Raw genomic sequence first — 24,459 nt, forward strand, 5'->3', positions numbered from 1 at the left:
TGTGTGTGTGTGTGTGTGTGTGTGTGTGTGTGTGTGTGTGTGTGTTTTTGTGGTTGGGCAATAGGGGTTAAGTGACTTGCCCAGGGTCACACAGCTGGTTAAGTGTTATGTGTCTGAGGCCGGATTTGAACTTAGGTCCTCCTGAATCCAGGGTCGGTGCTCTATCCACTGTGCCACCTAGCCACCCCCAAGGAATTCTTAAAAGAGAAATTGTAACCTATTAACAATCATGTGAAAAATTCTCCAAATGACTGACAATAAAAGATATGCAAATCAAAACAACTCTGAGGTTTCACCTTATATCCAGGAAATTGGTAAAGGTGACAAAAGATGGGAATAGCTTATGTTACAGGGGATATGAAAAGACTGACACATTAATCTGCTGTTGGTAGAGTTGTAAATTAGTCCAACTCTTTTGCAAAGCAATTTGGAATTATCTAAAAATACTGACTAAAATGCCCTTTGACCCAAAGATACCACTGTAAAGCATATACCCCAAGGAGGTCAAAGACAAAGTTCCCACATTCCACATAACAGTTACAGTAGCACGTTTGTGGTAGCAAAAACTGAGAAACAAGTATGCCCATAGTTTGAGAAATGGCTAAAAAACCATTGGGGGTTGTACGAATCTAACAGAATATTACTGCTTTGTAAGGAGGTATGACTAAAGAATTCAGAAGCATGGGTGAACATATGAACTGATATAGGGTGAAATAAACAGATTTACAACAACTATAACGAATGGAAAGAAGAAAAACCCCAAACTGAGCACTGTCCTTTTAGTGACCAAGTTTGCACCTAAAGAAGACAAAAGAAAACGTACTTCCACCTCCCTCATTTCTCTACAAAGGTATATGGATGGGGTACTGCTGCACTCTCTTGTCCTCCAGTATATTCTCACACCACTTTCAGGACAAGCTTTCGTATGCAAAGATATGGTCATGTCATTCTGTTGCTTAACAATCTTCAATCAACTATGGCCTAATGAGTAAAATTCAAACTGTTTGCCAGGTAGTCCAGGCCTTCTACAATCTAGGTCTACTTTATCTTTCCTGTCTCCTACCTGCCTCAGGTTTTTGTGAGAAGCGCTTTGTAAACCACAAAGGGATAGAAAATGTATTAGGATCTTTATTACTTCAGAGAATTCCTCTTTATGCATTCCATTCTAAGGTCAAATAAGACTGTGTGCCAAACACATGACAAACTTTCTCACTACGATTGTCAATGTCAGAATATTCTTCTCCCTCCTCACCGGCTGAACTCCTACCCGAATTTTTAAAGCCCAAATCAAAAAGCCATCCCTTGTACCAAGTCTTCCCTGATCTGCACCATGGACTTTTCCCCTTAGATATCACATAAGACTTTATTTTGTACCTGCTCGAATAACTAAATCTATCAGGTAGTTATCTGTTTTGATTCCTGCCCCTCTTTTAGAATGTAAACTTCTTTGTTTGTTTTTTGTTTTTAGGCAATTGGGGTTAAGTGACTTGCCCAGGGTCACACAGCTAGTAAGTGTCAAGTGTTTGGTCCAAGAGCACATTTGAACTCAGGTCCTCCTGACTCCAGGGCCGGTGCTCTATCCACTGCGCCACCTAGCTGTCCCTGACTGTAAACTTTAAGAGGCATTACATCTATTAACTTTGTAGCTCCCCCAGTAGCTACATTTATTTAGTTCCTATTGTGTTCTTAACAATATGTATTCAGTTGAGTTATTTCTGAGTATACAAAACAGAAATCACAAGAAGTTAAGGATTGCATTTACCTTATCTCCAAGTGCCTCTCTCTCTTTTTTAAGCTTTTTCTTAGCTGCCAATTTTTCCTAAAGGATAAAAAAAAATTAATGAATAAATATTACATCAGACATACATTAAACATTATAAAAGATTTAAATAAAGCCCTGAAAATGATTTAAAGTTGTCAGTCATTGTCAACTATGAAGATGATATCTTAGCATTATTTTTAAAATACAGGTTTCAACTCAAAATAATGACCATGTGTATAAGGCAAAGCGTTGTTCAACTCATCAAATTAAGATTTAACAGTAATCCTTTACCAATTATCTCTTTTCTTTGATTCACCAATATCCACCTTTCTAGAACTTAAATCATTCATCAGTTACCTACTACAAGCCAAGCATTTTCTATTTTTCTCTTTACATTAAGTGCTTTTGTGCTGTTTTCCATTATGAGAGGCAACATGGTATGATGGAAAGTGCTCTGGGCTTAAGACCATTTGAAGCCCACCTCCAAACCTTACAAGTTGGGTGACAATGGCAAATGACTTGACTTCTCTGAGCCTTGGTTTCTCCCTCTGTGAAATAGGAATAATTGCTATAAAATTCACTTCCCAGGGATGTTGTGAGGGTCAAATGAGATCATGAATGTAAAGCAATTTACAGATCTTGAAGTCCTACATTAAATGTCTGATGGTGGTGGAATAGTGAGTCACAAAATTCCCTGCAGTAACCTTCTTTCATTTTTAGTCAAAGTAGATAAAAATTCTGCAGAGAAGGCTTGGGATTCTAAATGTCACGAATTGTACTGTGCTTCTTAATTCATTGCTAACCTTTTTAGAACTAGCTTCAGCAGATTTTGCTGAAGGAGAGCACATCATAGAAGCAACATTTCGGTTTACTTTAAATTCTGTCCACATTTCACAGTGTCACGAACTTACCTAATGGGTAGCATAGGATCATAGATTTAGAGCAAGAAAAGGCCTTGAAATTCTAATCCAGCCCCCTCCTTCCATAACTAAGGAAGCTGAGTTTCAATAAAGGTTGTAATTTGCCTATAGGCACACAGGTTATAAATGAAGTACCGGGGTCTCCACAGCCTTCAAATCTAGCACTTTTTCTGCTATAATCACCTCCTATATAAACTAATGCCTCTGATTAGACCCCTGTTTCTAATTCCTTCTCTCTCCAATCCATTCTCCACATAGATGCTGGAAGAGGTTAAAAGTATAGGTATTAAAGCATAGATTATGTCCCATATCTGATCTCTCCTCTCTACTAATACCTAGTACAGTGACTGGCAGATCTAGTAGGCATTTAATAACTTGCGGACTGATGCCACACTCCTTCCTTCTCAAGAAGCTCTGACTCCCCATGGCCTTGAGAAGCAAACACAAACTCCTCAGTCTGCCATGTAAAGTCCTATTCCATTTGACTGCAGCCAACTTTTGCATGTTTACTTCACATTCCAATCCAATCCAAAAAATGTTTATTAAGCCCCTACTATGTAAAAGGTATTGTGCTAGAAACTAAAGATACAAAGACAAAACGAAAAACCAGTGCCTGTCCTCAAGGAGTATGCAGCATGAAATAGTGGATAAGAAGATTCTTGTTTGAATTCTGCCTCACACAGTCCCTATCTGTGACCTCATAGCTATTGCTTTGAATAAGGTAAAAAGGGAGAAGAGGCAGTAGAAGACAGCATAATAAAAACATATATCCATGTGAGGAAATCAAGGAAGGAACTAAGAGGGGAAACATGGTAGAGAGAGAGCATCTAGGCTGATCTATGGAGAGATCATAATACATCAAATGTCATCAAAATACACTACATACCACCTGGACAGAAAGCAAACAGATAAGGAACATGATAATATGCCTGACACAAAAGCATAGTATAGTAATGATGGAACTCTAATTATCCAGACATCTGCTGGAACTATATATCTCTGCCGAAACCAGAGAGTTAAAAATCTCTCAATTCACCTTAATGATAATTACAACCTTCAAAAGAATGAAAAGCAAATCAATAAGAATGAAGTTGACTATTATGACCAACAGAGAAGAATTGGTTGCTAGGGTGGAAATAATTGGCACCTTGTAAGGAAATGCCCACTACCATTTAGGGTTTGTGATAGAGGAGAGGATAGATAAGTTATAGTTTGGCAAACACCCTAGCTTCTGGGGAAATAGATGTGAAAGGGTTCAGAGGAAGATTAGTTAGCATCTCATGGACTAAAATTAGACAAGGGAATTCAGTTCAGGAGAGATTGCAAATTCTCAGGAATGAAATTCTCATGACTTAAAGGGAAACAATTCCAATAAGGAAGAAAAATGGGAATTGTATGTAGAACCTGATATGGATGTACAGAGGACTCACAAAGCAACTCAGACTTTAAAAAGATATATACAGAAGACAGAGAGAAGGTGACAAAGGATGAATACAAATTTAGGGCAGAGTATCATAAAAATGGTGTCAGGAGTGCTAAATTTCTGAATAAGCTGAGGCTGGTGAGGGATGCTAGGCCAACAAAAAGGCTTTTGTTTTTTGAAGGGTTTTTTTTTTAAAGCTATATTGAGGGAAAGAAAAGGATCAAAGAAGAGATAAGGCTGCTATTTTGGGTGGGTAAGATTATAATTTATGATAGAAAGAAGGCTGCTAAGCTCCTACTATGAGACTGTTTTCTCTGTCAAAGAAAATGATCTATGTACAGGCAATAATGGAAACTAAAGAGGCTAACAGGAAGGTGACAGTGAGGGGATAGGGGTACCTAGGGGGCACCACAGTGCACAGAGTGCTGGGCCTAGAGTCAGGAAAACCTTTCTGAGGTCAAATCTGGCCTCACACACTTCCTAGCTGTGTGACCCTTGGCAAGTCACTTAACCTTGTTTGCCTCAGTTTCCTCACGTATAGAATGTACTGGAGAAGGAAATGGCAAACACTCCTGTATCTCTGTCAAGAAAACTCCAAATGGGGTCACAAAGAATAGGGAACAAATGAAACAACCAAACAAGAAGCAAAGGGATAATAAGATAGCATGATGAATCAAAGTCACCTGCCTAAGAGGTAGTGGAAACAGAACTGGATTTGGAGTCAGAGAGGGATGGGAGGTCTCCAATAGAGCATTCCAGGGATCTGTGTTGGCCCTGCAGCGTTTTAACCTTTTGAATCAATGGCCTGGATAAAGGTATATGGTATCCTTATCAAATCTGTAGAAGAATCAATAGCCAAAAAGATCTTGCTAGGCCAACATATTGGTACTGAATAGGATTAAATTTAATGGCGTTCAATCCAGCAACAAGCACTTATTAGGCATCTACTACTTGCCATGCACTATGATAGGAACATATAATATAAATACAATAAATGAAAAAAATCCCCACTCTCAAGCATATAGTCTGATGAATTTTAAATACAAAGACTTGTACTTCAGGTTGGAAAAAAAAGAAAAAGAAAAAACCTTAAGATGGCAGGGGCATGGTTAGACAACAGTTTGTCTGAAAAAGGTCTGGGGATTTTAATAGTTGGCAAATTCAATATTAGTCAACACTGTGACATGGCAACCAAAAACACTAATGCACTCCTGGGCTCTATTAAAAGAGGAATAGCTTCTAGAAAAAAAGTATTGGTCCTGCTATAACAATTCACTTGTGGTCAGGCCACACATATGTTTAGTTCTGAGCACCAAATTTTAAGAAGGGCACTGATAAACTGTAGGGTCAAGAGCCCAGCAGAATGGAGAAGGGCTTCAAATCCATATCCATGCCAAAAAGATCAGCTGAAGAACCTGGGGATTTTTAGACTAGAAAAAGGATTGGGGGTAGGTGACATAGGACTTGCCAAGTATCTCCAAGTACCTAAGAGGCTTTCAAATAAAAGAAGAATTGAAAAGAGGAAAATTAGGATTGATGGTAGGAATATTTTCCTAATGATTAGAACAATCCAACAGCAGAATGCATTGTGTCAGAAGTGATAGTTCTGAATATCTCCATCACAAGTTATCTTCAATAACAGACTAGCTAACCACTTGTCAGATGATTTTATTTCAGTTGCTTTGATGGCCTCCCAGGTCCTTTCCAATTCTAAAATTGGGATTCTAATAACTATGTGTGAATCACAACCTGAGCCTCAGTTTCCTCATCTCAAAATAGGAGTCATAATGCCTCCCACAAAGAGTTGTGGTGAGGATCAAGTGAGAATGTGTATAAAGCACTTCATAAACATTAGAGAGCTATATAATTGTCATCTATTATTTCCTTCTGCTGGTGAAATATAATACAAAGACAAGTATAAATATCATTATTTCAAGAAGGAAAAGAGTACTAGTTCAAGGAAGCCTTCTGGAGGTGACAACGTGAACCCAGCCTTGAAGGAAGCCAGTGATCTCAAGAGGTAAGAACAGAGGGCATTACAGCTAGGGGAAGAGAAGTAGTATTTATATAGCACCTACTATGTGCCAGGCACTGTGCTAAACTCATTTACAAATTTTCTCATTTGATTTTCACAACAGCCCTGTAAGGTAGGTGCTGTTATTATGCCCATTTTACAATTAAAGAAAGTGAGGCAGACAGAAGTTAACCAGGGTCACACAACTAAGTGTCTGAACTCTGGTATTCTGGATTCATGAGTCAGCTATCTAGTCACAGACCACCAGCTGCCTCCGAGGAAGGAGGGAAAAAGGCCAAGGATGAAAAACAAACAATATGAGGACAATAATGAGATATAAACCTGGAAAAGTAGGCTGGGGTCAAATTGTGAAAGATCCAAGTGGCAATAGGCAGCCAGTGGACTTTTTTTGAGCAGGAGTGACAAGACAAGGTTAAGAATATCTTAATAGCTACATTTCATATGAACTGAAGGGAGAGATTGAAGGCTGGGTACCCAATTAGGAGACTGTTGCAGAAGTCCAGGATAGAGAAGAGACTGAATTAGGGAAGTAGCCATGTAAATGAATAAAAGGGTAGAGATGCCAACTGATTGCATATGGGGTATAATGGAGAAGGAAGAAAGAGGGTAACTCCTGAGTTACCTCAGGCCTAGATGACTGCAACAGGCTTCTGGACAGCCTCCCTACATCTGTCTCGAATCTTTCCCCCCTCCAGGACACCCTTCACTCAGCTGACAAATTGATTTTCCTAAATCACAGTTCTAACCACATTATTCCCCTATTCAATAAATTCCAGTGGCTCCTCCTCCAGGATCAAATACAAAATCCCATTAGGCTTTTAAAGTCTGTCATAAGCTGACCCCTTCTATCGTTCCAATCTTCTTATACCTTACTGTCCTCCAGATACTCTACAATCTGGCAACACGGCCTCCTTGCTGTTTCCCACAAAAGCCACTCCAACTCCCAACTAAGTGCTTGTCATTGGCTGTCCTCCTCATACCTGATGCTCTCCCTCTTGGTCTCTCAGCTAAAATCCAACCTTTTACAATAAGCATTTCCCAATGTGCCCCAATGCTATTGCATCCCCTGAGATTATCTCTGATTTAAGCAGGTTGTCTTCCCCATTAGACAGCAATGCATGCTGTGGGCAGGAACTATTTTTGCCTTTCTTGTATCTCCAGAGCGTAGCACTGTGCCGGGCACATAGTAGGTGCTTAATAAATGTTTATTAAGATTACAAAACTAGGAGACTAAAAGGATGGCAGTACCTTACGCAGAAATGAAATTTTGGAGGAAAACCAGATTTAGAGGGAAAGCTGAGTTCTATTTTGATATTTTGATTTCAAGATACTACCCAGATTACCAACATGCAGCTAGCAAAGTAGAGATTGGAGAGATAGAAGAGGTCTGAATATACAGAATTGGGAGTTATATGCATAGAGATAATTGAAACAGATGCTCAGAAGATGAGTACAAAAGTAAAACAGTGGAGGCCAATTTGGCAATTTGTTTTGCTTAACTATGCATTTTGGTTACAAGGTTTTTGTTTTTCTGTTTTGTTTTGTCTTTTCTTTTTTTTTTTCATCAGAAGGGAGAAGATGGCAGGGGAAAGATTGGGGCCGGGATACCACCACCAACAAAGAGAACAGAAAGGTGGCCAGATGAAATCATAAACAGGACAGCTTTGAAAAGCTACTTGTTATATTTATTATAGACTTTAAAATAAATGTTACCTTTATTTAACAGAGGTTCTCAGTTTCAGGTACAATATTCTGCTATTCTCCAATGTACATGGAAAAGTGAAAATGAGTCAGTCCCTGCCCTTAAGGAGTTTATAATCTAGCCCAGAAAAGATCTGTACATATATAAGACAAGCAAATCCTACATAACATTGAGCTTCATGTACAAACTTCTCCTGTCCTATAATGCTCATTTTAATTTGGTTTGCTAAAATTCAGAATAAAAAAAATAGTAAAACAGTTCCATGCCTTCATGTAGCTTATAATTTAGCCACAGAAGATATGTACATAGAAGTATGTACAAAACTAGGGATTTTAAGAGGTCAAAAATAAGAAAGGAGTGAATTCCAGACCTAGGAAACTGCCAATGCAGAGATACAAAAGTGGAGTATCCTGTATGAGCAACAGTTTGAGAAGGCTAGTTTGACTGAAACATAGTCCACATGAAAGGTATAACAGGGCTGGGAAAAGCAGGTTGGGAAAAGCTTTAAACACCAAACAAAGGAGTTCCTATTTGATTCCTAAAGTAACAGGCAGCCCCTGGAGTTTATCGAATTGGGGAGTAAAAAAATCAGTCCCATCTTTGCCTCATTTGATTTTCACAAAGCACTGTGAGGCAAGTACAACAGATATTATCATCATCTCCATTTTACAGAGGAGGCAACTGAAGTTAAGAGAATATTTAAGTGCTGGAGAATGGACTTGAACCTAGCCACTCTTAAGTGAGAGTTGATACCTGAGGTGTAAAGAAATAGTTAGAAAGCACCTAGCTGCCCTAGATAAACCAAAGTCCTCTGGCCCAGATGAACAACATCCTCATTCTGAAAGACCACACAAACTCAATTTGGAGGCACCATTAGTGATTACTTAAAGAACATGGAAAAAAATGATGGCCTAATAAGTTGGAAAAAGACAAATGTTATCCCAATTCTCAAACAATGGAAAAGAACAGTTTGAAAATTATAGGCATGTACACTTGGTTTTGAATCTTGGGAAAATTCTAGAACAGATCATTAAAGAAATGATAAATGAACAGGTAGGTGGGGAAGCAGTAACTACAAAGAGCCAGCAAAGTTCCATCAAGTACAGGTCAAGCCAGACCACACTCACTTCATTTTCTGACAGGATTACTAAATTAGATGAGGGGACTGGTATGAACATAGTTGACCTATACTGTAGCCAATCTTCTGACAAAGTATCTTATACTACTCTAACGAAGATGAAGAGTTATGAATCAGATAGTATTACAATCAGATGGATTCAGAATTGGTTAGATGTTTGTGGACTCCTAAGAGTAGTTGGTAATGGTTCATTGTTGACCTGACAGGAGGACTCCGATGGAGGATTCCAGGGATCTGTGCCCTGAAATGTTTAACTTTTTATCAATAACCTGAATAAAGGCACACATGCCAAATATAATTTATTAGTACTATTGGTAACATTTATATTAATGCTTACTATGTGGCAGGCACTATACTATGCACTTTACAAATATTATCTCATTTGATAGTCACAACAACCCTGGGAGATTATCATTATCATTCACATTTTACAGATGAGGAAACTGAGGCAAACAGAGGTTAAGTGACTTGCCCAGGCCAAATTTGAATGCAAGTCTTGTCTTCCTGACTCCAGGCCCAGCACTACACCCAATGTTCCTCCCAACATGCCTGTAAATAGCATATTTGTCACATGTGCAGATAACACAGAGCTGGGAGGGAAAGGTAACACAGAGTTGGGGCCCAAAAGGAACTTGGCAGGCTAGAGCTTTGGATTGAATCCAACGAATGAAATTCAACAGGGATAACATATGTAGAGTTTTGCAAGTGAGTGACAAAAAACCACCTTCATAAATATAAGATGAGGGAGGGCATAATTAGCCAGCAGTAGTTCAGGAAAAGATCTGGGAGTTTCAGCAGACTCAAAAAAAAGCTAATGCACTCTCGGGCTGTATTAACAGCACAGCTCCCAGGAACACAGAAGAGATAGACCCATTGTACTCCACACTTATCAGACCTCATTTGGAGGACTGTGTTTATTTTTGGGTACCACACTTCAAGGACATTTGTAAGCTATTAAGTGTCCAAAGGAGGTCAGCTAGGTGGCCAAGTGGAGAGAGCGCTGGGTTTGGAATCCAGAAGACCTGAGTTCAAATCCTGCCTCAGAGACTTAGCTGTGTGAACTCTGGGCAAGTCGCTTAACCTCAGTCTGCCTCAGTTTCCCCAACTGTAAAATGGGGAAAACAACAGCACCTGCCTTGCCAGGGTTGTTGTGAGGATCTGTTGAGATAATATTTGTAAACGCTCAGTCCAGTGCCTGGCCCAGAGTAGGTGCTGTATAAATGATAGCTATTATTACTATTTGTATCCAGGCTGGTGAAGGGCCTGGAGGCCATGGAACCTCAGGGCTGTACAAGCTGGGGGTGCTGAGCCTGCTTAGAGGAGGGGGAGGGAGGTCATGACAGCCGGCCTCAAGCGTTTGAAGGTCCGAGCCTTGTGCCTGGGCACGCGGAGCAGACCTAGAGGCGGAGAACCTCCCGACAGCGCGGCCGCTCCTAGAGGCAGGAGCTGCCCCAGGGGCCAGGGTGGGGGGGCCTGGGCGGAACGTGACCAGGAAGGTCCCTGCTGCCCGGCTCGGCGCTCCGGCCAGCCGGCGGACTCGGGGAGCAGTGACGGATGTGCCGGGCGCCACATCGAGGTCCTGGCCCAGCGCCGGCCGCCGCCCCCCGCGGGGCCACGAGTGGACGAGGCTGCTGCCCACCTCCCGAGAAGAATCTCGGTTTGGAGCGTGGCGGGGCCCTGGTGAGCAGAGGCCGACTCCTTCGTCTCAAAGAGGAGGAGACCGAGGTCCAGAGTGGTTCTCCCATAGTCATCCTGCCCCCCCCAAGCACCGCCCCCCCCTCCCCGACTCGGGCACCTTTCGCTGCTGCTGCTTCCAGCGCACGAACATGAAGTGGCGCCGCTGCTTGTTCTTGATCTCCGAAATGCTGAAGCCCGGCGGGAAGGCCGCAGGCCGCGGCTGGGGCTGCTCTGGGGCCCCGCTCTCCGTCGCCCCATCCTCGGGAGCCTCCCCAGGGGACTCGGCCGGAGCTTTCCGCTTCGCGCCCCGCCGGTCCTCGCCTCCGCCGCCAGCTTCCCCGCTGCGCGCCATGTTAGGCCTCCGGCCTGTGGGTTCGACGGCATATACTTCCGCTTCCGGCTCCAGCTGGCGTGCGCTTCCGGGTCACCGACCTAGGCTCTGGGGCTTGGAGAAGAGAAGGGGGAGGAGGAGCAGGGTGGGGGAGGAGCAGAGGGGGAAAGGAAGGAAAGGGAGGGGAGAGTGGAGGGGAGGGGAGGGGAGAAAGAAGAGGGAGGAGAGACTGAGTGGAGGGAGAGAAGAGAGGAAGAAAAGGGAGGAGGAGAAGTGGAAAGAAGAGGAAAGAGGAGAGAAAGGAATAGTGAAGGGGAAGAGAGAGCTAGAAGGAGGGAGAGGGAGGAAGAAGGGGAAAGTAGAGAGAAAGGGCTGAGGGAAGGGGGAAGAAGGAGGAGAGAGGGAGGCAGAGAAGAGGGATGGGAGGGGGAAGGGGAAAAAGAGAGAATGGAGATGGGAAATTAGGGAGAAGGATGAGAAGAATGGAGGGAGGAGAGGGGGAAGGGAGAGGAGCATGGGGAGAAGAAAAGGGAGAGGGAGGATTCAGAGTGGGGAGGAAAGGGGAGGGGGAGGGGACGGAGAAAAGGAGGGAGGGAGGGAGAGAAAGGAAGAGGGAAAGAGGGTTAGGGGATAGGGAAGGAGAAGGAAAGAGGGGAGAGGCAGAGGCTGAGAGAGGAGAGGGGCATGTCCAGAGTTTTGGGTTCTGCCTCTGCTGTTCTGGGCAAGTGACAGCCTCCCTGGGGTCTTAGTTTCGTCTTTTATAGTAAAAGGAGTGATGGACTAGGTTCTAGATATCTCTAAGGTCCGCTTTCAACTCTAAATCTATGGTCCTGAGATCTCAGGCCATCTAGTCCAAAGTATATCCCACAATCAAAAAAATTTTTAAAAAATCGACAGCCATTTATGGTAGGCGCTGCTAGGCACTGAGGATTCAGAGACAAAATGGAATTGTCTCTACCTTCTAAGTCTTCCTAATGTAGCTTCAACCTGTCTGATGCATTCCATATTCCAACCAAAACCTTCAACTTGCCATTTCCCAAATATGGCATTCTTTTAAATTAGACTATAAACGCCTTAAAGTTAGGGAATGTGTCTGTCTTCCAGATCTCTGCCCATTCATAACCAGTTAGTACCCTATTTATGTTAATTTGGGTGTTAGTTGAATGAATGAATGAATTTCTAAAAGCTTGCTGCTGACAAAGCTAGAGATCATTGAACTTAATCCTTAATTGGAGGTCCTTTCTAGCCATTTCAACCATTTTCATTTTTTTCTGCTAATTGCATTTTCTCTTACATTTCCAGCACTCAAGGTATATCCTAGAAATCCCCCTCCCCAAAAAAGAATCATTGAGACAGCATTAAGTATATACCTTTGGATTTAGATTCAGGAAAGACCAGGGTTACCATGGGACAGTCAGGTAACTTCATTTCCCTGAGCTCCTCACCTGCCAATTAAAGCTCTTATAAACCTGAAGCTGGAAGTGACCTTAGAGGTCATCTAGTCCACTCAAACAGAAATGAGGACTCACATAAGAACCCCTGCAGGCAGCATTTAGATTTCAAATGTAATGTTATCTGTGTTTTATTGTATTTTTATTTATTTTGTTAAATATTTCCCAATTAGATTTTAATCTGTTTCTGGCTGCTCTAGAGAGTGTTGTAGAGTAGCCCTCTGCAGCATGTTTGACACCTCTGATTAGTCTAATCCTTTCATTTTATAGAAGACACCGAGGCAGAAAGGTGAAGTCACTTACCCACGATCACACAGGTACTAAGAGGTACAGTAGGGATTCAAACCCAAGTCCCCTAACACTAGATTTTAGTGCTCTTTCTGTTGTGCCATACAGATTCCAAGATAATATCTATAGGTATCATGGGCTCTTCACTTTTTGTTTCATGAATCTCCACCCTTCAGCAGCCTGATGAGGTCTGTGGAACCCTTCTCAAAATTATGTTGTTAAATGCATAAAATGAAATACAGAAGATCCCAAAGGAAATAAATCTGTTATATCCAAATACATTCTATAGACAGGAAGACTTCCACCTCATGATGATCCAACCCTGGGTCTAATAAGTACACTAATTTCAGAATAGTGATGAGTGTAAGTGATGTTCTGAGACACCTGCAACACCTATAAAATGACACAAAAACATATTTGATTTTTATTGGTGACAAAGATTAAAATACTGCTAATACAGCTGGTATGTTGCTTATATCCATAATGGAAGGAAATGCTAACTTTCAGCTAGAAGTTAGTGAAAATAAAGATGTAACTTTTTGCCATCCAAGTCACTGACCCCCAGAAATCTATCCACAGACTCCAGATTAAGAACCCCTGCCATAGAACGTGCCTCACAGAGTTGTTGTGGAGTCCAAAACACTAGCTACTGTTAACAGTCTCTGCCTATTTACTTTACCTGACCTTTTGGGGGCTCTGGAACCCATCAAATAAGTTCCACAGTATAAAGTACAAATAAGTTTCTGACCTAGATCTGCTTCAGAAAATTTGAGCCATTAGTGCCTGGAGTGTGTTCCTAACTGCCACAGAATAATTCTAAAGACACAGGATGAATCCTTTTCAGGGGAATCAGGGTTAAGCAATTTTTATGTTGGCAGGTTTACTGATTCACAAGCAACATAATGATAAATGTAGCTTTTGTCTAACTCTTTAAAACGTCAGGAAGCAACAGAAGATTGAATTTCACCATATAGTTTATTGAGTATAATTACAAGAGTAGCCCAATTGATCTATGATGTGTTCCTGCTTCCCTGGGAGGTATATTTCCTGAGCTTCTGTTAGTAGCAATAGGGGAAAGGGCTGGGCTTACAACTGGGAGACCTGGATTTGAGTCCTGCTTCTGATAACCTGACCCTGGAAAAGTCACTTAACCTCTCTGAAGAAACCTGTTTCCTCATTTGTAAAATTAGGATAATAATACTATCTGCCTCAGTTTTTTTTTTTAATGTGTGAGTAAAGCACTTTGTAAATCTCAAAGTGTTATGTAAATATTAGTTATTGTCATTATTATGCATGTAAGTTAGCGCTATTATTATTACCTGGACTTCCTCTAAGTTAGGGGTCCAAAGACCTGGAGTCCACAGATCTCAAAGGGGTCAGTGAATAGATTTTAGAGGGTCCATGAATTTTTTAAAATATTTTGATAACTATTTTAACATAATTGACTTCCTTTGAAATCCTATGTATTTTATGTTCTGCATTTAAAAAATTATTCTGAGAAGAGGTCCATACATTTCAGTAGACTGCCAAAGGAGTCCATGACCCCCCCCAAAAGTTTAAAGAACCCTTTTCTCTAAGGAATTTTTGAGGGCTATTTTATTTTCAAAACCTTGAAGAAGGCTTTTTGGCTTAGGATATGAGAACAGTTTAATTTAGTAGATCAAAGGATTATAGGACCTTAATTTTTAAAAGGGAATTTAGGGATCATCTAGTCTAACATCCAGATGAGGAAACCAAGGTTGAGAGAGAAATTCAAAGCCATATAACTAGTTAGGGACAGAATCAGGATTTAAACATAGATCTTCTCATGCCAAATCTAATATTCTTTCTGATGGGGTGTATGGGGAGCTCAAGGAGAACTAACATGTCTGATGTGAGGGTTTGCTGATCCCCTTTCAGGGCTGATCATCCACCTTTGGGACCTACCTGGCACTCAACTCTCATATGTGGCTTCAAGAAGCTCTAGCATGTTCAGTAGCCACACCCCAGTAAACTGTCTCAGCAGACGGGCTAAATCAGGTTAAGGGTAATGTAACCCACATGCCTCAAACCTGTTGGTGAGTTAAGGAGGTGTCTACCCCAAGCATGTGAAGATTTCCACTGGCAGAATGGGTGAATGAAAATAATTTGTTCCATTGGCCATGAAGGTGACTGAAGCAGGCATTGTGGAATGCTTAGACCTTGGTCAGACATAGAAAACACCAAGATCATCCACTGTACCCCAGACCATCCCTGGTCATCTTGACTTTTGTCTTGCCACTGGACTTCAATGACTCTGGAAGAGAGAGTGAGGCTGACGACTTTGTGCAACTCTGGCATAATTGAATCCAATTCACACATGAGTCAATATGTTATCCATGATGTCATTCCTGTTCAAAAATGAAGGACACAACAACTCTGCTACGTAGTAAGTTTGGTTTCTTAGATCTTTCTAAGGAAATAGCTAAAAAAAAAAAGTGTTCAAATACCCTTCACAGATATTCAAGTGCCAATAACAACCTTAGAAAGAGAATGAAAATAAGAATTTAAATTAACATTTTTAATTGTTAGGAAGTTTTTCATTCCATCAACTCTAATGTTGCTTCTTTTCAACTTCTATTCATTGCTCGAAATTCTGACTTTTAGAGCTAAGCAAGGTAAATCTAAACTCTTTTCTGTGTGTCTGACCTTTCACATAGTGAAGATGGCTCTCATGCTAGCCCTCTCCATTCCCAAGGCTTCTTTTTTCCAGGTTAAACATCACCTAAATATTCCTTCAACCAATCCTCATATGTCATGATGGCATGACCTCAAGGCCCTTTACTATCTTGGTTACCTTTTTTTAAATGTTCTCAGCTTATAAATGTTCTTCCTAAAATGTGGTACCCCTAAATGAACCTATTACTGCAGCTATGGCCTGAGTTGGGCAGTGTACAGCAGGACAATTATTTTCCTAGTCTTGGAAACTACCAATGTCTCTTAATGATGCCTAAAATCACATTAGCTTTGGGGGCTGCCATACTGAATTGTTGACTTAGCTTGAATTTAGATGAAATGGTGCTTATCCATATGGATCCCATCTTCATAGAATCCTAGATTTCAAGGTGGAAGGGACCTTAGAAGTCTAGACAAGGCTTTCATTTTATAGACAATCGCCCTAGGTCTTCTTAGCGATTTCATTGCTATCATCAATAAAAAAGCCAGACCACCTCATTGGATTTTCCTTACAGGCAGCAGTATTCTTCCCACTAATTGGGAGGGAAATTATATTTGTAGTGGCAGATGGAAGGCAGGTGATCTTCAAGGTTCTTTATCTGGCAAAGGGGTCTTCAGAAAGACAGAAAACTACTGTCCTATAGTAAAGTTGGTCTCAGTTGCTCATGGTTGTTGAGCCAATGCATTGTAATCACAAAGACAACAAAAACAATTGATAATCTCATGTTTCCCTGATGGATCTTCTATATGGCATTCTGACTTTCAGCAACTAAGTGAAGTCACTTTATCCAGTTGTGTAATGTGGTAATTTTCTTGTTTTGAGGGAAGGGTAAGCCAATGATATCTCTCCAGGTATTTGAAGAGCTGCATATTGTGGGGGAAAGGGATTTGATTTGTTCTTTATGGCCTAGCAAGTAGAGTTGGGGTTAATGGATGGAAATTGTAAAAAGATAATTTTAAGCTTGACATAAGTAAAAATGTCATAAAGATTAGGGCAATCTATAGTAAAGAAAAAAAAGCAGTATAGGCTGCTTCAGGAAGTGTGGGGCATGTCATTGAGAAGAGTCTTGTTCAGTGTGTGGGTGTATGGATTGGACTATATGACTACTGAGATACCCGTGAGCTCTGAATTTTGGGATATAGAGTGGCCAAGCTCTCATGGGTAATGTAATAGGGATTTGAGAACTATTTAGCATGAGATTTGCTGTTCATAGGGATAAATAACCTCTTATGGCACTAAAAGTGATTTGGACGATCATGATCTTTGAACTGGAAAGGGTACTTGAATCATCCCTGGGGTTTTTAAAGAAACATCTTTGAGAGAGCCAATTGAGAGGAAAGGATACAGAAATGGAATCCCAGCTCCACCTGTGACCTAACTGGAAAAAATCAAACTGGAAAGTATCAACAGCGACAACAGCCACAAAAAACAAAAACTGAATAAGGGCAGTCCTAAAGTGAGGAGAGATTGAAGAGGAGAGAGAGAAGCCACTGAGCTTCTGCAGACATCTTGGAACTGAGGACCCCAGTTGAAGCTACTGGTTATACTGTGCTGTACTCAATCAGCAGACTGAGAGAAGCTCCAAAAAAGGGTCTGTTCTTTCCCCAACTTCACCACTCCCCATCCCTGTCCAGTTTTTTCAATATCCTGATTTTGCTTCAAATGGAAAAAGGACAAGAGTGAGATAGAGATATAAAAATTTTAAATTAGGACAGAGAACCAGTCCTTTGTCTGAATGTTGAGTTTTCTAACTGGGGGAGCTCTGAACTATTATGATTGTCCTAATAACTTTTTATCTCATATGAATTCCATATAACAGCAGAGGAAGAGACCATGTGAACTCAGGGCTATCATATTGCCCATAGGCTAAAAGTCAGGTTGATAATTATAAGAGGCCGTCATTGATAAAATCTCCAAAAAGAGAAGATGTAGGGTGGAGAGGGCAGTGACCAAAGAAAAGATCACACCTTAAACCACCCACCAGGGAAAAAATAGGAAAGGCCTGGGAAAGATTCCACTCTGTCCTATCCAGAAGTATTGAGGGAGCAGAAAGGATCCAGCATTGGCTAGCCAACTCTGCTCTCTACAAGGACACCCAGTGGTGTTACAGTAGTAAGAAATAGGGCCACCATTTGAACCTAATCCACTGTCTTTAAATCCAACACAATTTCCCTCGTTCCCTGGTGCTTTCCCATTATGCTGCCTCATTGAACCAATATAAGACTTTTCATTTATACCTATTCAAACTCAACTTATTAAATGAATTCTCAAAGAAAACACCTCAGGACCAGCTGGATTTAAAACAAGTGAATTTTTTCAATCATTAAAAGAAAATTAGTTTCAAAATTACGTAAGTGGTTTGCAAAAAAAACAAAAATAGAAAAAGGATGGATCCTACCAAATTCCTTTTGTGCTACAAATATGGTCTTGATAATTAAAATCAGGGAGAGACCAAACTGAAAGAAAATAATTGCCCAATATCCTTAGTTTTCTCATAGGTAAAAATGGTGGTGATAGGACTTACATTACCTATCTCACAAAATTCAATGCAATTGGGAACACCCCCATACTTCTTTACTTCAGAGGATCTATTACTATTTTGGTTTGTGTACTTCTTCCAACAATATAGATCTCCATTAGTCCATACCTGTTATCCAAGGAGTAGACTGCATCTGTTTTCTGGGGATTAGTCTAACCAAATATGGAGATGTTCACGATCAGTAGACTGTCCACTTGAAAATGATTATAATTGAATATTATTATATTATAAGAAATGGCAAGAAATGATCTCAGAAAAACCAGGAAAAACATGAACTGATGCATAGTGAAGTGAACAGAACCAGGAGAATGTTGTACATAGTAACAGTAATATTGTTCAATGAAGAACTGTGAATGACTTAGCTATTCTCACTAATATAATGATCCAAGACAATCCCAAAGGACTAATGATGAAGCATATTATCTGCTTCCAGAGGAAGAACTGGTATTGTTTGAATACAGACTGAAGCATGCGATTTTTTACTTTCTTTCATTTTTTTTATTCATCTTCTTGTACAAAATGATTAATATAGAAATGTTTTAATTGCACATGTATAACCTGTATCTGATTGCTTACCATCTCAGGGTGGAGGGAGGAGAAGGAGAAAGGGACAGATAGAATTTGGAACTCAAAACTTTAAATAAAAATGTTTAAAAATTGAAGAAGAAAAGAAAAACGAACCCTGACTGTGAGCAGTAGTTGACCTCTAGAGACCCAGCTTTCAAATAAGAATTAGAGGGGCTGCTACACATTTAAATAATGAATTAATTTACAAAAATTTGATTTATGGTCAATTGATTTTTTAGAGTAAAATGCATTTTTATACCTAAAGAATGATTTTCTGATCAAATGAACAAGTATGAGGAGTCCCAAAAGTCTTAGTGCAGGTTTAAGCTATTAAAGCTTAAAAGCTATTAACTATTGCTATTATTAATCTATTAAAGCTTAAGCATGTACCAAGACTTTTGGGTTACCTTATATTTACTAAGCACTTACTATACCCAAGGCACTAGGTTAGTCACTCTATGAGATATAAACAAACAAACAAAGGCCCCCAAAGCCACAGCCTCTCCCGCTAAGAGCTCATAGTCTAATTGGGGAGGCAAGACATAAAAATGTGAAAAGTTCTCTAATATAATTTCTAGTTCTGTCTAATATGAGTTCTAGTTCAAACCAAATGAGACTCATCATGCCTAAAGCATATGAATCCAGAGTCCTAGTAAGAGCAAATTAATATTGTATTTTCTTCCCATCAGTTACCAACAAAGGAAAACTTAGGAAGAATCTCAGTCCCCTATTACCTTAAGCTAGCTAAAAGCCCGCCTTGTAGTGTATTGACTTTACTGTTGCCTATGGTCAGCTTCTCCAGCAGGTAGATTTAGGAATTAAGTGGACCCAATGGACTCCTGTATTTGTCTTCATTGCCAGAATGCTCACAAATAAATTCAGCCCTCAACTACAAATACCCAGAACTGTCTTCATATCTCTTCTTCTCAGAGACCTTATTGTTCAAGGCTTACCTCAAATGTCACTCACTCCATAAAACTTTTCCTGATCCAGGTGTTCAAGTCACTTAACTTTGCATTTGTCTCAGTTTCCTCAACTGTAAAATGGGGATAATAATAGCATCTACTTCCCAAGAGTAGTTGTGGGGAAGCTCAAGTGAGATAAGATTTGTAAAATACTTACCACAGTACTTGGCACATAAGTAGGCTACGTAAATGCCTATACTCCCAGTTGTTCCTACTTTCTCCTTGAATTGCTTTGAATTTCCCAGTAGAATGGAAGCCCATTGAGAACTGAGACTGTTCAGGTTTTTTTTCCCTTATATTCCCAGTGCCAAGCACAGAATATTGCAGAGTTATAGTTTAATAAATGTTTATTGAATCAAATAGAATTGAATATTTATTTGTCCCTTTGAACTGGTTTTTGGTGATTTTTTTATTTTACATTTTCTTGTTTTATAGATCTATTAATTTTATGAATGATATCAGAATCTATTTGGAAGTAAGTGAGACATAAACCCTAGTTTTAATAAGGCATCACACTTAAAATTTTTTTAAAATTTATTTTATTTTTAATTTATGGAATAAAGCAAGCATTTCCGTAATATAGTATAAAAAAGATGGTTGCACATGAAACTGCAAATCTATTATGTACAACTTCCTCTTCTTTTTAAGTATATATAATAAAGTTATCATGTAAATTTCTTTTTCTTTTTTTCTTCTCCCCTACCCCTAGGGATAGCTACCATTAGATACAAATAGGTATAGATATATATAGATATAAATCATTCTATACACATTTCTACCTATCAGTTCTTTCTCTGGATGCAAATAGCATCTTCCTTCATAGATCTTTTGTAGTTAATTTGGGTATTTAAGCATCAGACTCTTCACCTGTAACTAGTCACATATACTATAATGTCCAGGGACTTGACCACACTTGTTGGTAGAAGAGTAAACTATCAACCTAGTTACAATGTCATTGATGCATAGTTTTTGCTCCTATGTTGATGCTAACACCTCTAAGTAGAAATTTAATACATTAGAGGCATAAGTCATAACACTGTAGTGACTTTGCACACTCAGAGATGGTTCTAGATTCAATGCACATATGATTCCCAACACTTTAAATCTACTTTTTATTGCTTTATTATTAAAAGAATTTAGTCCTTTTTACATCCTTGAATGGGTACAATGCCCACTAATTGTTGACTCCTGAATCATAGCAGCCAGGCTTATAAAGAATCTTCTAAGATTTGGCAGCCCAGAATAGAATATTGACTCAGCAAAGCCTTTTAAGCACCAAGAATTGCTATAGGAAATACATAAGAAATTGTTCCAAGTCATCTCTGGCTCTCAATTGTTGTTAGGTCAACATTGGTTTGGCTTGTTTTGTTGTGGTGGCAAGAGCTGTACTGGCAGGTCAAGGAAAATTATCACTGAAGCTACCTTTGCTAAATTCTAATAAAAAGAATGTTCACCGTGAAAACAGAGATGAGACCCATTTATCCTGCATGACAACCAAGCAGTATTCTATGGAGTTTCTATGATATTCAGTTCAACAAGCATTTATTAAGTGCTTGCTGTATGCCATGCATGTAGTAAGTACAGGGAATATGAACATCAAACTAAACAGTCTCTGCCTTCAAGGAGCTTACATTCTAGGTTACTTGTTGATAAATTGCTTTATAATTGTCCTCAAGTCACTTCAGGTGTGGATATCTTATCTCTCCAACCAAACTATAAACTGTACAAGGGCTTGGTCTCACCTCCTTATTTTGCACATGTTTTGTACATTTTGTATGTATTGTGTGCATATTTTGTACATACATCTTATGTACAAAATTCCTCATTTTACAGATGAGCAATTGAGGCCCAGAGAGAAGAGATTTAGCCAAGGTCACACTGCGAATAAGTAGCTGGGCCTGAATTCCAACATAAAGTCCTCAAATTTCTTCTTCCTGGAAATACAATGTTGTTTACATTGCCTCCCTCCTAGACTATCTAACACAGTGAACTACATACAATGTAGGCTTGCTGACTTCTGAGTAACTTACTGACTATATTGTCATTAAAAACATTTAATCAGAAAGAAATACATTTCAATAAATTTATGAGAGTGAAATTCAAATCAACCATCAAAGCTGGCAGGGCATTAATTATTCAGCTGGAATGGAGGAGACTCAATAAAAACTGATCAAAATACTAAATGCAGAACTTGTTTGAAGAAGCCAGTTATCAAAATTCCAAATCATAGAATCTTACGGTGTTGGAGTTTAGAGAGTACCTAGTCCAATCCCCTTATTTGGAAGATGGGAAAATTGAGGGCTAGAGGAAATGAAGTGATTTACCCAAGGTCACACAGATAATAAGTCAAAGAATCCAACCCCCTTCCCACCTGACCCCCTGAAAAAAAAAATGAGAGTGAAGGCAGTCATTGTATGGTAGAGTTAGAGCTCTGCGGTAGATCATATACTCTTTTTTTTTTTTTGGTGAGGCATTTGGAGTTAAGTGACTTGCTCAGAGTCACGCAGCTAGTGAGTGTTATGTATCTGAGTCTGTATTTGAACTCAGGTCCTCCTGACTCCAGGGCCAGTGCTCTATCCACTGGATCATATACTCTCCATAAAGAGTTCATTCAGACAGTCCACTCTGGTTTGTTTTCAGCTATTAAACATCAGTAGTGTTGTCTTGGTCTTGGCATCTTAGTCACTGTCATGACTTGGTAAATTTGTGTAATGACCTGTAGAAGAAAGAGATCTCTGTCAGTTCTTCCCTCTGTGGGACCTCATGATCTAAATCTAGAGACCAAAAAGTAAGAAAAATTCAAATGTTTCTAATTTCAAGACGTTTGGAATGCTCTAAATGTATAATCATCCGGTTTTTCTTCTAACACCCTACTTCTACTACACTAAAAAAGATACAAGGAAGGAATTAACACCATTTTTCAGGGAGGGAAATAGAAACCTAGAAAGATTAAGTGTATTTATTGATAGAAAAGAGTCAATGACAGCTCTGGGATTAAAATCCAAGGTGCCTAAATCCTCGGCCAGTATTCTTCCACCCCAAGAGATTGCCAACTCTTAAAAAAGTATCTTTTAGGCTAATTATTCATCTGAGTGGGTGCCCTGAAAGAACTGCAGCGTTGTGGGCTGGCTCTATCTGCATTTGAAAAGGCCAGAATGCAGTTAGGTAAGTGGTAGAGGCAATGACTTTGCCCTCTGGGCTTAGCTCTTTTCTCTGCCTGATTCTGTACCCAGTTATCTTGGTGAGAGAAGGGAAAAGGCTTAGTTTGAAAACCGAGGAGCTCAGAACCCTGAGTTGGTGGTATTTGTGCAAATAACAATTGCCAGGTTTATAGCTGAGCCTTCAGAGATGAAAATTTGGGAGGTCTATAGGTTGATCATTATAAACTGAGATGAGATTGCTGATTAAGGGACCCAAACCCCTCACTAGGAAAAGGAGTCCAAAGAAAAGACTAAGTTTGCCCTCATCAGCTAGCAGAGATGACCCTGCTCTTTGTTCTGAGGAGCTCTGCCCCCCAGGAAGGAGAATCTAGTGTTGGGGACATGAGAGGCCTCGGTAAAGGATAAGACCAGGGGAGTTTTTGCTGGTCCTACCCAGGACAAGGGTGTTCTGCCTTTTCTGAAAGAGCTGCACAAAGCCCATGGGTTTTAAGCTGAACGAGCATGGCAGCACCCGCTTTCCCTTTGAAGAAATAGTCAAGGATTTCAGCTTGACACTATGTATCCAGCAGAGACTATGTATTCGGCTGCTGGCAGAGTAGAATTTGGAAAAGCAACATCTGGCATAGACTATAGTAAAGCAGCAACTGTGAGTCCAGCAGAGGAACATCTGGTGGAATAGTGTCTAGCAGAAGATAGTCTAACAGCAAAGATGACATCTGGTAAGTAGAGTGCAGTGGTGGCTGAGACCAGCAGGGAACAGGCCTGGCATGAACAGTGAGATGACATCTTTAGAAGACATTAGTGACCCAGGAAGACATCAGCAGGCTTGCAGTCAGTCACTAGACCACAAAAGCGGTCCTAAAAGACATGTGAGGCCCCACAGCATCAGCAGTATGAGGAGCCTCTCCCCGTGTGCCCTGTTCACATATGCTCCATGAAGTGCGTCTTCTCTTACCACTGATGCTGTTTGTATTCATGGGAGAATGCACCCTAGGTCTGAGAAGGAGAAGTTGTGTTACTACTTTTATTATGCCATTTCAATAAATGCCTTTTCTTTCAACTAATTATGTCCTCTGGCATATTACTAAAAGTAAACACATGAAGGAGAGCAGATGAGTTATGAGTTTAGGAGCTGTGGGCCCTGGGGAAGCCACCTTGCTATTTGGGAAGGTGACCACATGCTGTAGTAAATTAACTCTGGTTACTAAATGCACATTACTTAAATGTGCAGTGTAAGTTTCCAAACAAAGCTCTTGAGGACATATGCTATTAGATACGGGGTGGAGAGAGCTTGGAGTCTGGAAACTAGGTCTGAATCCTGATTCCCAAATTCACAGTAGTTGCGTGACCTTCGTCGTCGTCGTCATCATCGTTGTCGTCGTTGTTGTTGTGTTGATTAGTCATGTCTGACTCTTTGTGACCCCATTTGGGGTTTTCTTGGCAAAGATATTGGCTTGGTTTGCCATTTCCTTCAACAGCTAGTCAAGTCATTAACTCTCTCTGAGTCTGAGTTTGTTTATCTGTCAAATGGATATAAAACATTTGTGCTACCTATGCTACAGGGCTTTTGTGAAGAACTTTATAAGCTGTAAGTCACTTTATAAATATGAATGATTATTTTTTGAAAGAAGTAATTACCTAAAGCTTAAATCAGAGATGCCTTGGGAAGAAGTGGGTTTCCCCTTACCAGAAGTGTTGAAGGAAAGACTAGATGACCACTTGTCATGGATGCTATCAAAGGGATTCCCGTTCAGATATCAGTTAGACTAGTTGGCATCTGAGGTCCCTTCCAATGCTGAAATTCT

The 24,459-nt window shown here is 40.2% G+C and overlaps 1 protein-coding gene across 1 annotated transcript in view; it reads right to left on the reverse strand.

The window, feature by feature from the left end:
* Positions 1 to 11,025, reverse strand: part of RPF1 (ribosome production factor 1 homolog) — a 33,187-nt gene extending 22,162 nt beyond the window's left edge. The window contains exons 1-2 of the mRNA XM_027873958.1: positions 10,776 to 11,025; positions 1,763 to 1,819 (exon numbers count right to left, since the gene is read on the reverse strand). Coding sequence (XP_027729759.1) covers positions 1,763 to 1,819; positions 10,776 to 11,009 — 291 coding nt within the window. The 5' untranslated portion in view covers positions 11,010 to 11,025. The remainder of the gene's footprint in view (positions 1 to 1,762; positions 1,820 to 10,775) is intronic.
* Positions 11,026 to 24,459: the final 13,434 nt, after the last annotated feature.

This window comes from Vombatus ursinus, unplaced genomic scaffold (genome assembly GCF_900497805.2).
Source record: "Vombatus ursinus unplaced genomic scaffold, bare-nosed wombat genome assembly UNPS02014803.1, whole genome shotgun sequence".
Classification (NCBI taxonomy): Eukaryota; Metazoa; Chordata; class Mammalia; order Diprotodontia; family Vombatidae; genus Vombatus; species Vombatus ursinus.